This window comes from Phoxinus phoxinus, assembly GCF_949152265.1.
Source record: "Phoxinus phoxinus genome assembly, chromosome: 16".
Classification (NCBI taxonomy): domain Eukaryota; kingdom Metazoa; phylum Chordata; class Actinopteri; order Cypriniformes; family Leuciscidae; genus Phoxinus; species Phoxinus phoxinus.
In genome coordinates this window covers 29,945,357-29,960,722 of record NC_136891.1, presented here as the reverse complement: position 1 = coordinate 29,960,722, position 15,366 = coordinate 29,945,357, and the positions used below count along the sequence as shown (strand labels likewise).

The 15,366-nt window shown below is 37.0% G+C and overlaps 1 protein-coding gene across 1 annotated transcript; it reads right to left on the bottom strand.

Annotated features, from left to right (window-relative positions):
• Window positions 1-86: 86 nt before the first annotated feature.
• On the bottom strand, window positions 87-13,772 carry hook1 (hook microtubule-tethering protein 1). Its single transcript, XM_079584395.1, has 22 exons — window positions 13,485-13,772; window positions 11,486-11,571; window positions 10,807-10,879; window positions 10,657-10,707; window positions 10,215-10,347; window positions 9,323-9,390; window positions 9,154-9,216; window positions 8,986-9,069; window positions 7,044-7,207; window positions 6,689-6,829; window positions 6,385-6,586; window positions 5,663-5,773; window positions 5,442-5,529; window positions 5,017-5,083; window positions 4,323-4,463; window positions 3,999-4,086; window positions 3,786-3,817; window positions 3,611-3,693; window positions 3,321-3,421; window positions 2,893-2,994; window positions 2,680-2,748; window positions 87-1,555 (listed from the first exon to the last, which is right to left on the bottom strand). The coding sequence occupies exons 1-22, from the start codon at window positions 13,524-13,526 to the stop codon at window positions 1,400-1,402; spliced, it is 2,145 nt and encodes a 714-aa protein (XP_079440521.1). The 5' UTR covers window positions 13,527-13,772; the 3' UTR covers window positions 87-1,399.
• Between the last annotated feature and the right edge of the window lie 1,594 nt (window positions 13,773-15,366).

Here is a 15,366-nt window from a genome sequence, read left to right as displayed (position 1 = left end):
TGAAAATATTTAATTTAGGCGCCATCTAGGGGTGAGAGGTGAGTATTAGACTTCACCACTGGGATCATTAAAAAAGGCAATAAGGTATTGCAAAACAAACTTCAGTTTATTCATCACTTGTAAATGAAGGCTGCCAGTGCTCTTTAACTCCAAATATTACTCTAATGCCATATGAGTCCAATCTTTTTATTCAAAATCTCTCACAAACAATGACAGTGCTCATAAAATTGAGTTCACAAATTTAAGATTTCTTCCTTGGAACACACATCATACATAAATATTAGCATTTCAAAATACATACGCATTTACCCATCACAGGCCAAAAAGCCTAGCTGAATAAAACACCGGAAAAGACTAATCAGAATTGCAATGATTGACCTTACCCTTTAAAACAGAATTGATAGCATAATTATTCAGAACGCAACAGCTAGTCTATTAGCAGATAGCTCAGTCAAATCAACCTAAGCAGGGGCAGATTTTCACAATACAGCAAAAGCCATTTCACAATGCAGCTATGTTAGTTTCACAAGTCACGCATGTATTCTTTGTGGCGAACAACACATTCAAAGCAGTCACAGCAGTTTTCTATGGCCTGTTATAATTCTGTGCTGGTGTTCAAATCCTGATTATTGAGGTCTTCACACAGACAGGAAACGTTACGTGGATAAAAAGGCCCTTCTGCTTGTTAAAAGAGCATGCAAGAGTCCTATCACAGTCAACTGAATATAAAATACTATAACTGGCTGAATAAAGCACCTGGATTTAAGATTGAATCAATTAGAGTGATTATATGCATGTCTTTTTTAATGTCGTTTTGTTGTCTGACAAAGTCACTGTAATAGGAAGAAACAAACTAAAGAATCTGGTGTCCAGCACCAAATACATCTTCCTCCTGATCGAAGCATTTTGATTAGTTAGGGCAAAAATGTGAACTCTGCATATACTTTCAATGTTTTATATGTTGTACTTGCGCGATTACAAATATATTCCACGGCTGCATAGTGTATCATTGGAAGTCATTCCTAGCAAAAGCACGCATGCTACCATTACAGGACCTGTTGATGCATCGAATGCATTTGTCATCGACCTGTGACCCTCAGTATGGATGCTGGTTCAGAAGTGACCCCGCTGCACTGTTACATGTGTTTGTTTAGTGCTGAAAGTGAAAAAGACTGCTACTGTATATCATTGTGTGCTGATTGAGTAACCTTCTTCAGAGTTCAACCCCTTATGTACATTATTATACATACAAGTGTAACTGTAGAGAGTGAGGGGACATGCTATTGTTCATCATGGCATGCTTGTCCCCTTGTTCAGAAGTGTACTTAAGGTCACTTGAGTGTGCACGTGAGAGAAAGGAGGAGAAGAGCAGGAAGCTGGGGAAGTACTGAGGACAAGGTTACTTGGAAGAAGTGGCAGGCACGTTGATGGGCATGGTGTGCCGTGCGTTGGTCACCTGACGTTGCTGAGCCAGGAAGGACTGGCCGGGCGGCAATAGAGAGTTGGATCGCCCACTAAGACGTGACTCGATTGCCATCTTCTGGAAGTTCAAACTCTGTATGTTTTGCACAACAAGACAAAGCAACAACAAAAAAACACTGAACACAAGGCAAATCACTGCTGATTTTTCAACTGGTGTGAAGGTGTTGTGTGAATGAGCAAAATGACTAAAGCCGCGTACACACTGTACGATACATAATAGTCCTTTACGATTGTTATTTGTCAGACTTTACAAACATGATCACAGTTTAAAGCCATTTCACACTGTAAGATCTCAGATGTCAGACTGTACGACAGTCAAGAATCTTTAAAAACGGACGCATGCACTCGTCTGGAGTTTCACTTTATGCTGTGACACGTTCTGTGACGGTGAGCTGCATTTACATGTGGGATTGAAATGGTGGCAAGAAATGGTGTGTGTGTGTGTGTGGTGCTGTTGTTGTCGCCACACTATTTTCGTCATTAGGTTCTGCGCTCTAATTGGTTTTTGATTTGACGGTCGTCGTAGGAGAAGCCACACTGCAGGACTGCGCCTCAAAACTTTTGACACTGGCAATTTCAGCCGAGGTAAATTTAATAACAATAGTCATAAATCAGACTAGCGATCAAAGACTAAAGATTTTGGCATATGATCAGAAGAATCTTTTAGGATTCGCAAAATTTGTCTCCCAGCTTAACAGACAGAAAGTGCTTCTTCTGTTTAGGTAAATGTATACGGAAACTACAGCTGTCACAGAGATAGATATTTAAAGACATATTTAAATTGAAGTTTTAAATATCAGGTAATAGAGATATTTTTTCTGTGATTTTCCTATAAATATATATTAGTGCTTTCAATTGATTAAAAACAATCAACTAATTAATCGCACATTTTTTCTGCAATTAATCGCTGTCTGAAGCGGCTTTCCCTTTTGCATCTTATGGCGCTTGAATGCTTTAATAGCACTTGAATGAATGATAACGTGATCATATACTGTAGCGCAGCCAAAAGACGACAGAAAACAAAACAATGCAGCATTAATTGCGTTAAATATTTTTAAGGGGTTAAACTGATTTTTTTTAAAATCGTAATACCTTACAGCATTTAATTGACATACATATATAAATGTCTTGCTGCATATTTAATTGAAATAAATAGCTTACAGCATTGCTAATTGACACTGTACATTATAAACATACCTTATTATACCAAGCTGTCACAACTAGCTTCTCCTCATACTCCCTCAGTTTGGCCTGTTCACACTCCCGCTGGGTAAATATTGCACAAGAAAAGACATGAGTAAAGGAACAACAAACTGGAGAGAATGATATTGCGAGTGAGAAACTAAATTTGGAATTGCTGGACATGAATAACATAATAAAGCATTATGTAAGAAGAGATGGCTTCTCTACCTCCAGAGCATTGATCCTCTTGTCTTTCTCAGAGAGATGCACTTTCAGTAACTGGATCTCAGCTGAGGCTGGGTTTAGCTTGGGATCCAGAGCTCGAATCACCTTGAAGAACGCACAACATGATGTATTTAACCATTGGAAGATGTAAAACCACTCTTTCTTTCTTCAAAAAAAAAAAAAAAAATTAATAGAGCTAAAAATGATGCAAGGAAGTGTATATTGTCTGATTAAAATAGTTGTTAATTGATACATTTGATATGCAAAAAAATGACAGAATGTCAAATACATTTTGATTGGTTCCTCCTAATTGTACATCATTCAATAATATAAAAATATTGGGGACTTCAAAATTGTAACAGATGCAAGAGCACACGTCATCCAGTAGCAAAATAGGCTATGTATTTGAGAGCTGAAGTTAATGTAACTACATCACGCGCTTTCTCCAGGTACATCTTGTATCGATCCTCCATCGCCCTCATGTCCTCATCTTTCTTCTTCAGCGCGGCCGCCAGCTCGTCCATTTTCACACCTGAAAGTGACATTTATCTCTATAACTGAAAGGTATTTTAAAAATGTCAGACTCAAAGAGGATCATAACGTCACTCTGGACATCAAAGTTTACGGTTTGAGTGAGTGAGTGTGATTCATTCTTGTCTATGAAGTCATGAAAGGCAATTTGGTGTCAAATATAGGGTCAGATAAACATTTGGAAGCTAACTGGTTTGAGTAGCGTCTGGCTGAAGATCCTCCAACAGCTCTTTCTTCTTCATGATTTCATCTTGTGCCTCATTCAGTTGCACCCTGGAAAAAACACACATTAGAACCATCAGCTTCAGAAGGTGCATAAGATGCTCAAATCAAAGAAAAAAATCTGATCAAATATCTAAACTTACATATGAGCATCCAGCTTCCTCTTCAGATGAGACTGGATAAAAGGAAACAAGCAATGTGACTTTTAAATGAAAAGTCAACTTAGCTCAGAATCAACTTAGCTCTCTATGCTTTTGAGAAACACAGCCCAGATCATTTAGCAAAGTGCATGTTTATGTAGCACTGACAAAAATGTGCCGAAACAGCACCACCAAGAGGCCTAGACACACACTTACATCGTCAGGTTTGGCTCCCTGTGTCTGCAAGGCCTTCTGCAGATCCTCTACCTGCCGCTGCAGCTCGCTGATCCTTTCACTGTTTAACCTTAATACACAGAACACAAAACACGAGGCTTTTACAGATTGACTGAAAATGACTAACTGAAAATATACCCATTAAATCAATAGTGTCAAATCTATAAAAATCTTGCGATTTAAAACTAAGGCACAGCTGCACTCGTTTTTTAACACAACGTGTCAAGTTAAAAATGGTACAACCTTTAAAAATGCATTCTGAATGTACAGTTTAGTTTCTATTTGATGTATTATGTCAATCTGTACCTTTTCTCAGTGTCCAGTTGGCTCCGTCCACGCCGGGCCTCCTCCAGCTGCTCCTGCAGTTCAGTTATGCGCTCGTTCTCGGACTCCTCCTTCTGCAGCCGCAACATCTTGTTCTCATGCTGCAGACGGATGAACTTCTCCCTGGAGAAGCAGATACAGAATACACATTAACATATACAAAATATTTAAGTGTCCTAAATTTAATGCATAAAAGATGTATGTGAATCACAAAGACAATTATAGTCTTCCTAATGACCTTTTTTCCAGTGTGATGTTATATACAGTACTAATAACAGCCATTTCAAATTCTTTCTCTTCACTCATTTTTAGATTTTTGCACAAAATTAAGTTAAAATAAAGCAAAATCGCTGCTTTGAAACGATATGTATTGTGAAAAGCTCTATTCAAATAAATGTGAATTGAATTATGCTCTTTTGAACTTTCTAGTCATCAAAAAATCCTTACAAACAATGCACAATGGCTTCCACAAAAATAGCAGCACAACTGTTTTTAACATTGATAATAACAAATGTTTCTTAAAAGTACCAAATCAGTATATAAGAATGATTTCTGAAGGATCATGTGACACTGAAGACTGGCGTTATAATGCTGAAAATTCAGCTTTGCCATCACAGGAAAAAAATAATAATTTAAAAATGTATTCAAATAGATTTACAACATAAATGCATCATACCTGTACTCAATGGGCAACATCTCAGCTGCCAGGTTATCATGGCTTGGACTTCCTGTTTGATACTTTGCTGTGAAGTGTGAAATAAGAACAAGTTCAAATTTCATACCATCTGCAAAACTAAATTTTCAGTTTGTGTTTACTGAGCTGTGAAGTGACCCAGACAGATCACTGAAATCGCTGGGTTCACGGCTGCACTGTGGTCAGAATATAAATGTAACAGGTTGTACTGCCTCTGAACCAGCTGATTTGGTTGAATTTAAATTGCCTATGCCAAACAAATCCCTCCTTGAAGGAGTGGAAGAACTCTTATCGCACTCGGCAGAGCCTGTCTGTACGAATTCATGTCTGTGAGCGACCGTCTCAATTCAAATGCAATCATTTCCTAGCAGGACATGTGTATAGTGGTATCTGCAGTCACACTGTACCTGCTAGTAATAGCTGGTCCTGTTGGGCCTGTGTGCATCGCAGTTCTTCATTGGTCTCTCTGAGAGTGTGCCGCTCAATGCTGATCCTCTGATGAAACACAGATATCACAGAGTTTTTACGTCTGGTGCCGCTAGTGGCACAGAAATGACACGTTAGCATTAAATCATCTAATGTACAGTGTTAGTTGTCTGAGTATGTGCATGTGAATGTGTCTGTCTACCTCTTTCTCCTTCATTACAGCATCATATTTCTCCTGAAATTTCTTCATCTCAAAGGCCAGGTTATCAGCCCTACGGGACTCATCGGACAGTTTCTTGTGGAGCTCCTGACCCTGAAGTTACAGAAACAATGTAATGTTCATATATTACTTTCAAGTCTGAATTTGTGTGTGAACCTCTATGTATATTCTATAAAACACTCCAACATGATTGTGGTCACCATTCCTACACTACTGTTCAAAAGTTTGGGTCGGTAAGATTTTTTTTATGAGATTAATGTTTTTGAAAGTCTCTTATGCTCACCAAGACTTACTTAAAAAATACAGAACAAACAGTTAACAGTTGTGAAATATTATTACAAATTAAAATAATTGTTTTTGCATTTAACATATTGAAATGTAATTTATTCCTGTGATGTCAAAGCTGATTTTTCAGCATCATTACTCCAGTCTTCAGTGTCACATGATCCTTCAGAAATCATTCTACTATACTGATTTGACGCTCAAGAAACATTTCTTATTATCCTTAATGTTGAAAACTGTTGTGCTGCTGGTCAGTTTAATGCAGTTTTTAAGTTTTTATTTATTTTTAAATTGTAATTTATTTTAAAAAAACCTCTGAACAGTAGTGTATATCTTGAAAACTATTTAATGGCTGAGCAAAAAAACAAAACACACAAACAACGAAACACTAAAATAAATCTGGTAACACTTTTATACGGTACCTGTCTCTTATAAGTCTCTAACTGAGCTCTAGCAGCATTGGCCTTGCGCAGCTCCTCTTCAAGGCTGACCGTGTTGTGCATGTAGGTCATATTCTTCTCCTCCAGAACCTTCACTTGCCGTCTGAGGTCACTTAGATCTTCTAACTTCTTCCTGTACGTCTCGACGGAGGCCTCTAGCTTCACTGCCCGGTCAGAGCAGCTCCTAAACAAACACAAATGAATCATAAAGACTTCCCAAAACAGCCAAACAGAATACTGGCAAAGACTACATATGGAAACACAACACGTATGACCCAGCACATACCTTAATATGTCTAATTCATCTTTAAGTGTTCGTGACTCCTCAGCCAAGCTGGTCAGTTCATCATTACGATGCTGAAGCTCCACTAGTTGTTTCTCCAGCTCTTCACAGTGGATGCGGTAATCATCTTTAGCTGCCTCCAGTCTGGATATTACACACATACACACACATTCATTGTTCACACCGCAAGCTATTTCAAACGGAGACATTAGTTCATTATTTCAATGTTTGTCTACTTATGCAACAACGACTATATTCAGAACAACAGCGGGTTAATATCAAGCACGTTTCAGACAATATTTGGCCAGTTAGTTGGGATTTGTGAGAGTGTGAGATGTGTAGTTAGATGAAGCTGTACCTGAAGGTCTCCTCCTGAAGCTGCTCAAACTGTATTTGTAGCTGGCTGTGCTTCCTCCCTGATGGAGTGCTGGGGTCATCAAAAGTATCAAGCTGATTGGCTCGATCAGTCAAGAGGTCATTTTCAGCCAGGACGCTGTTCCTTTCCTCCTGCAGCATTGTCACCTGATCAAAGGGCAAAAAGGTCAAACACCAGGGCTTTCTTGGAAACCTGATGATTATGTTAAGGCATGAATGACCTACATGCCATATTTGAATGTAGGATTGCATTTAGAGTTGTACATTATGATGTACACTACTGTTCAAAGGTTTGGGGTCGGTAGGATCTTTTAATCTTACTCATCAAGGATGCATTTATTTGACCAATACATATAATACAGTACAAACAGTAATAACTTTAAATATTATAAATATTATATATTAGTTCAATATTAGATAAACCGTTATCTAATCCCGTGATGGGAATGCTGAATTTTCAGCATCATTACGCCAGTCTTCGATGTCACATGATCCTTCAGAAATCATTCTAAAATGCTGATTTGGAGCAACATTCCTTATGCTATTATCATAATATTTTTTTATACTTTTATTTTATTTTATACATAATATCAATTTTTACATTATAAATGTATTTACTGTGACTTTTGATCAACTTAATGCATCCTTGCTGAATAAAAGTATTACTTTGTCACCCCCCCCCCCCCCCCCAAAAAAAAAACTAGCAGTGTATATATAGACCACGAAGTAAAGATTTTTATTATAGTATGACTTATAACGATTACATTTATTAACTAGGTTTGCATTTTTGCTGTCAAACAATTAACACCCCAAAAAGAAAGAAAAAACTAAAATAACCGGAAACCCTCCCCCCACTCAAAACAAACAAACATGTTCCTTTTACATAAACTCCAAATTGATGCAGTTTCAAATTGAATTTGCAATACAATTAATTTAGCAAATTAAACAAATACACTGTTAATGTTAGGCATGTTAAATGGCTTTTACTCTTCTTGTTTTAGAGTTCCCCAAACATAAAAACAGCAAACTGATAACCCAATCATTTTAGCACTGAACCCATGAGCTCTTTTTGACAGACAGACAGACAGACAGACAGACAGACAGACAGACAGACAGACAGACAGACACTCTGAAACACACACACACGCACACACACACGCACACACACACGCACACACACACTTTTGCCAGTGGTTAGATTGGTTAGTTTTAGTTAGGCTAGGTTGCCATGCATTTGTTTAGACTTACCTCTCATTGGTCAAGGATACTTTTAACTCAATCTGTCAAGAATCAGCAACACATGAATTTCTGTACAAATCCTGCAACAATATGTTGCTTTAAATGTATATATATTTACCACAAATTCCAAAAAAGGAAATGCATACCTAAAGTTTTTATGAAAATGTTGTACATTGCAGATTATTTCGCCTCTGCACAGACAAACCAAAAATACTTGCACTCAAAGGCTAAATCATTTCATCCATGAAGGTGAACAAACAGAACAGCAGAAATGCTGTTCACTGAGCTGACACTTACAGTCTTGCAAGCAGACGCAAACACATATGCTGTCAATGCCTTTTTAGATGTATGCAGCTTGAAAATATTTCTGAACCTGTGTACATACATTCATATCTAAAACAAGGATTTTTTTTCATTTTGGTTTCTATGCAAGAGCAATTTTTGTCGCAGTCAAAATACTTGTAGAGCTGCTTGATAGCAGAATTTGTTAAATCAACTAAATTGAGCTGAATATTGGGGATGTCATTTTAAATAATAAAGATTGCATAACAGATTCTGGCATGCAATATGTATTGTATAAAGCACTATGTAAATAAATGTGACTTGACTTTTAACATGCCTAATATTATTGTTTCTTCATAGATGCAAATGCTTTGACAATAGTTTTAGTGAAACTGGCCTCTCACCTGCATGTCGAGCTCCTGACAGCGCTGTGCCAACTCTTCTTTCTCTGCTATGACCTCAGTCAGATCCTCCAAGGCTTTCTTTAACTACCAAAAAAACATTGAACAATATAACAAGATCAACACAGTTCTCAGATGGTATGGTGTTGTTATATTGTTTGTATTTGTTACCTGGTGTTCAACATCTCCAAGAGGTTCTGTTCCTAACGGAGACATATTCTCCTTGCTCATTAGCTGTAATAATAATAATAAAAAAAAACGTCAGAATTCCTTTTCATTCTTTATTAAGGTGAATTTATGGCCACACAAAAATATCTGAATGAAATGAATGGCCTCTCACCTCTTGAATGGCAGTCATCACCACATGCTGTACAGATTCCTCCAAGGTCATGATTATCTGGATATACTCTGGACAAACAACAACAATTTTAACAATTAAAAATTAAGAAATACAGATATATCACAAGAAACAGCACGAGGGAGAGTAAATAATGACAAACTTTTAAATTCACCATGAAATCAAACTTGGCAGTTCTTGTTTTGTAAGGAATATTGCAGTATTTATTACAAATGAGTTATATGTGCACATCACTATTTAGATTTTTTTTTAGTTCATATGCCCTCCCAATCTTTAATCAAAATATCTTCCCTTCCCTCTTGCAACTACATCTCATCTCTTCTGTGTTTTTCGGGCATGGGCGGGACAATCTGATCACAGCAATAGTAAACAACAACAATCAATTCCCGAAGGACAAAATCTAGTCCCACCCTACATTTCTTAATGTTTGAGAAACCATTTTACTCAGATATATACGTCACAATAGAGAAGAAAATTTTATCGTAACTTCCGTTTCAGGTCGACCATGGCTGCGTTTAAGTCCACTCGTTCACTTGGACGTACGACGTCATTCCTTCCGGTGAATGAGTGCCCACTACTGGCGGAACCCTTGCAATGGGTTTAAATGTAACACCATAAGCCCTTGATCACTTGTGCGTAAATTACATGCGAGCACTGCGAGTTGCTGTTGTGACGTCACAATAGTGTTGAAGTGTACATATGAGTAGACTCGTTCTCAGTCAAAACTGAGGGTGCAAGGGTCTGTCCTAACGAACTTCCCTCGTCCACTTGACGAACACACTTCAAAATGGCGATGGGAAGTTTGTGATTGTATGTCAAAAAGTGAAGTTAAACAGCCTTGAAGGTTTTCAGGTGAACTATCCCTTTTTACTACCTTGTTTCCTGTCACATTTGACTGCACACCCGAGGATGAGCTGTAGGAGGCGTCCCAGCTCTACTTGATCCGACTGCTCTATCACACGCACCAGGTCAGGCAGAGGAAAATCTGTGATCTGCTGAGCTAAAACCTGAACACAAAGGGATCATAACACATAAAGAATTACACATACAAGCATTGATTCTTTATTAGAATTAATCTGATTTTATGGTCATTATGCCTTTGCTAAAAAAAAAAAAAAAAAAAAAAAAAAACTGCATGCATTAAAATATCTGTAGCTCATAATTAAACCACCCAACAATTACACGCATTCATGTGACTGTCGGCATGTGTATATTGTTAGATGAAAGGTTAATTCCTTGTTGTCATTTCAAAGTCTGACTAATGCCATGTTACAGCAGAAACAAGCATTTTAATGAACCAAACCTCTGTCAATTACCTCATTATAATAATCAATAATCATCTGCAGGACCTTTTTGAGGTTGTTCAGCTGTAAAAACAGAGTGAAACAAACACTTTAACACATTATACTTGACATTTTCTCAAAATTAGATTTAAGCACCAAGGTCTGGAAGGAAAATGAATGTACCTTGAGTCTTACATTATCTCCAACATCCTCTTTAATGCGAGACAGCCAGCTCTCACTGAACCATGAAGGATCTCTGTAATTGAAACATATTGATCAGTGCAGTTCAGTCTTATCCAATTCAGACACTTTCAGATGCTTTCATTCAGATCAGTCGGTAAAATCAAATCAAATATGTTTTGTTCCCATCCCATCCTGCTTTAATGCAATCAGAATTAGCTAAATCACACTCTCTGAGAACAATATATGCTAAATTTCACTATAGCCTACTTGAATCAATGTTTATTCAACAAATAATATATACATCAAAACCCAGGTAATATGACTCTGAGGACTACCAGTACCAACAACCCAATACAAGTCATAAAATATTCAAACACTGACAAGCTGAGATATAAATCAGTAATGCTGACCTGGAAAGAACTAATTTGATTTAGTAGAGCAAGAAGGGAAAAGGAACGAGGGGAGGCAACTGAAAAGTGTAAAACACAGTCAAGTATGAATTAAATGAATGAGTCAAGGAAACACTGCAGCTCAACTGGTAGTAAATGGCGCTAGCAACGTCAAAGTCATCGGCTCAATTACCAAGGAACACTCATACCAATCAAATACACAATATAAGTTGCTTTGGACAAAAGCATCCGCCAATGAATAAATGTCAAGTAAATGTAAACACACTCACATCTGATGCAGAGCCTGAGACATGGCTGACCCTGAGGTCAGATCGTCCACGGTCTTACAGGGGGCTGCAGTTTTGAAGGTCTGCAGCTGAGGCCACACATACAAAGAAAAGAAACATGGGTATAGAGTACTAGAATAAACAATGATACACTACAGTGAGTGTGTATTACTACAGGGGGTTCCTGTTCCTTATATGTAAAATATTTAGGCCTACTTGATATACCCCCTGGGATTTTAAGTTAATATTTCAATAATTTAAGGACACATTAATAATATGCATAATAACTATTATTATACATTTTGGTTTTATATCAAATAATTGTGCAGCCCCCAATAATTTATTTTGATGGTAACACTTTACAGTAAGGGTTTGTTTGTTAACAATTAGTTAACTACATTAGTTAACATGAACTAACAAACAATAAACAATACTTCTACAGCATTTATTAACATTAGTTCATGTTAAACTCTACATTTACTAATACATTATCAAAATCTAAATTGTATCTGTGAACAAACAGTGAACAATCATATTTTGAATAACTAACAGTAACAAAGGTTACGCCACATCTAGTACTCCCACTAATAGAATACAATGGTGTAAACATTAACAAAATGCTCCATCATGTTGTTAATGTTTATATTTGGGTCAATGACATGACATGCATACTTTTGTGTCCAAGGGCATTATTTCCTTTAACAATAATTTGATACATTTATGACACATCACTTCATGCAATAAAAACTATTTAGTTTGAATTCATTTTTAGTACATTTAAATAATAAATCTTATTTTATGTTTTGTTATTTCAAACCACCAACATTTCAGGAGGTGCAACTCTCAGAACAAATGAACAGACTTATTTAAATTGGTGTCTAAATACTAAAAACTAAGGTAATATTTTATGTTTGAAACCTTAAACAAATTTGATAAATAGCCTATCAGTAGTTTTAAAGCTTTTGAGATAATTCAAAAACTTTTGTCCAGCAATTTGTATATTCTCAAATGTCAGGGTGGCACAACTGCAAACATGGCTCATCTTTGTGGCAGAGTGAAAAGGTTTGTAGATCTCTCTCAAATCATGGTAAAAACGGCTAATTTCAAGTATGGGTATAGGTTGGCACACTTTCCATGTCAGATGGTACAACTACAGTACATACATACTATTTGGTTAAAACATAATTTGGGCAAATTTGGGTTCTGACTAAAGCATTAGAGATCACTATATAAATGGCATTCTGAGATACTAGCAAACAAATCTTGCATTTAAAATGTTTCATACATTCAGGTAACCATTATAAGCACAGGCATGCCATTCATTGCAGCAGAATGAATGAAAATACAGACACCACAGGTTTAGAGATTGTGATCTAGGAAAGAAAGATAATGGTCTTTTAAACCTTACAAGTCTTTTTGAGAACTATTTAGAGGGGCCTTAGCGCAAACGCAATGTAAACAGAGCCATGGATCAGAGCCAAATATAGAGAATCGCAAGCACGCGCCGTACGCGATCACAAGCCGCAGTCAACAATCAAAGCGACATCATATTAAACTGAGACTGGGAATATCTCATTGCATAAGAGACATTCCACAAATACTCTAGCTAGCCAGATTAGACGCCTAAATCGGATGAGGAATGAGTTGACTGTGACTGTTTGTGTTGTTTACATGTTTAACCGCATTCTGAGTCTAGTTTGTCGTTTTGATATTAGCCTATTTTATTTATTGTCGCGTGTTGGACGGGTGCCGCGTGGAGAAATGAGCGCATTTGTAAATATTGTAATGATGCACCGCAGACCCCATTTGGTTTACATGAAGTGTACATGGATATGTCTTATATTTCCGGTATTTTTGGACGACTACCTAGACTACCTATAGAAAGAAACGACTACCTGCGCCAGGAAACTTAACGCTATCGTCATGGCTCTGGTCGCAGATACATAAACGATTCCTGGTTCTGGTGATCGTCAGAGCTGTTAAACTAAAGACAGGATCTTACCCAAACAATCAGGCTCTCGCACAGCGTTTTATTTAAATCCATCTCTCGTCTGTGCTATCGGGCAAATATTTCCGTCCACCTGTCAACAATGCGCTTCCCTTTCCCACCTGCGAGTGTATTTGCCTAGCGCTCCCCAGCGCTACGTTCACGTCAATTGCGTCTACGCTCAAATTGATACGTAAAGGCTTCCTGAATGCACGTCGCTGATACAGCGCGTGATGCGTTGATAAGGATTGGGGATTGATGGGATCAAGAGCGCAACAGCAAGAAATGAAACACCAATGGTGTGTTGAGTTCAGGACACCGTGCAGCCAATCTCAATAGAGATCTGAGAAGATTGGCAGAGCAGTGAACATGGCTTGTTTTGTGTAATAGTTTGGTTTCCACACTCTATAAAAAGAATATGGGCACCTATAAGAGTAGGCTAGCCTATAATGTGAAATCGTCTACAGTGTGTTATAAAATTCTAATTCATCAGCAAAAACGTGAAAATAAATCAGAATCACCTAAATAAGCACTTTTTTTTGTTGTTGCCTATTTAATGTTTATTTAGCCTATTATTAGTCTGGGATATTTTTTAAGATTCAAATTTCTCTCATAGAATTATAGGATAACATCATAAACCTTCTTGGACCAGCAACAAACCAGCAGACAAAACATGTTGAGGTCAATATGAAATAGTTTGTATTTCATGCAGAATGTCCAGATTTCCCTGTCATCTCAGACCAGCTAGAAATCTTTTCTAAAACAAATCCGTCAGCCTAAGCTGGATTGGGTTTAAATTTTTATTATCATTAAAGTAAAATATCATAATTTTTCCAATGTGTATTTTATTTGACTTATTTTACACTTTTTTTGCACTGTAGGGACATTCTTATGCATTATATATCACACAGATTCACAATGCTTCATGATCCCAAGCTCAAGCAAATTCAAAGACAGTAGGCCTACTGTATATAGTCATTATTTTATATCAGAGGCACTTACAAGGCAGATACACTTCTAAAAAGATATAGTCTAAATCTTCAAATGAACCTCACTGGCTCCGGCTTAAAAAAATTGTATAGTTAAAAAAGTCAAATTGAGTGGAAATAAGGAAAAATGCTAATGTTTACTGATTTACACAGATTTGTGTTTTCTGTTGCTAAACATTAAACATTAATATCGCTCAAAGGTTTTATTACCTTTTTGTAATAACAACACAATATAAGATTGTGTTGTGAAGTCACATTTACCCTGTATGGGATGAGATATGCTAAGTTTATATATAAAATAAGAGACATATTAGTCCCTTTATTGCGAATCCATACAATCCATTATTAATTTTTTTTTTATGACGCTTTCCTTTATCCCATTAATAATTTCACCACAAATCCACATAATTTAATCACATTACAGCATATACTCAAGCTCAAGAAATAAGCCAAAAATAAATTTTCCGTTGGAACGGCTCACTACGATATGGGACAGCCTATGGTGGCACTAATCCTGACATGACACTGGACTTTAAACCATGACAGCCTTCAGATTCTTGTTTGGGCCAGGGGCCTTTAACCTGCCCCTGCTATTTTCAGCCACTGTGACCTTGTAGTTTAGGCAAAAATGGGAAAGATAAATATTAGCTTGAGATATTTTTAGTAAGAAGGTCCAGTGCAAATGCACTGATATGGTGAAGCCAATGTGGGTAACTAACTCAGTAAAGAATATCGAGATATTTATTTAATAAAAACACACACATGCTCCAGCTACACTGCACAGGTAGATTAGAGGGTCAATGTATTTAATATAATGAGCCTATATGGGGTATAGTAAAGAAGGTTTAGCTTTATTTTAACCTGGATTGCCCTAGTTACTGGCATCCAATCCCAGTGAAATGCCTTTC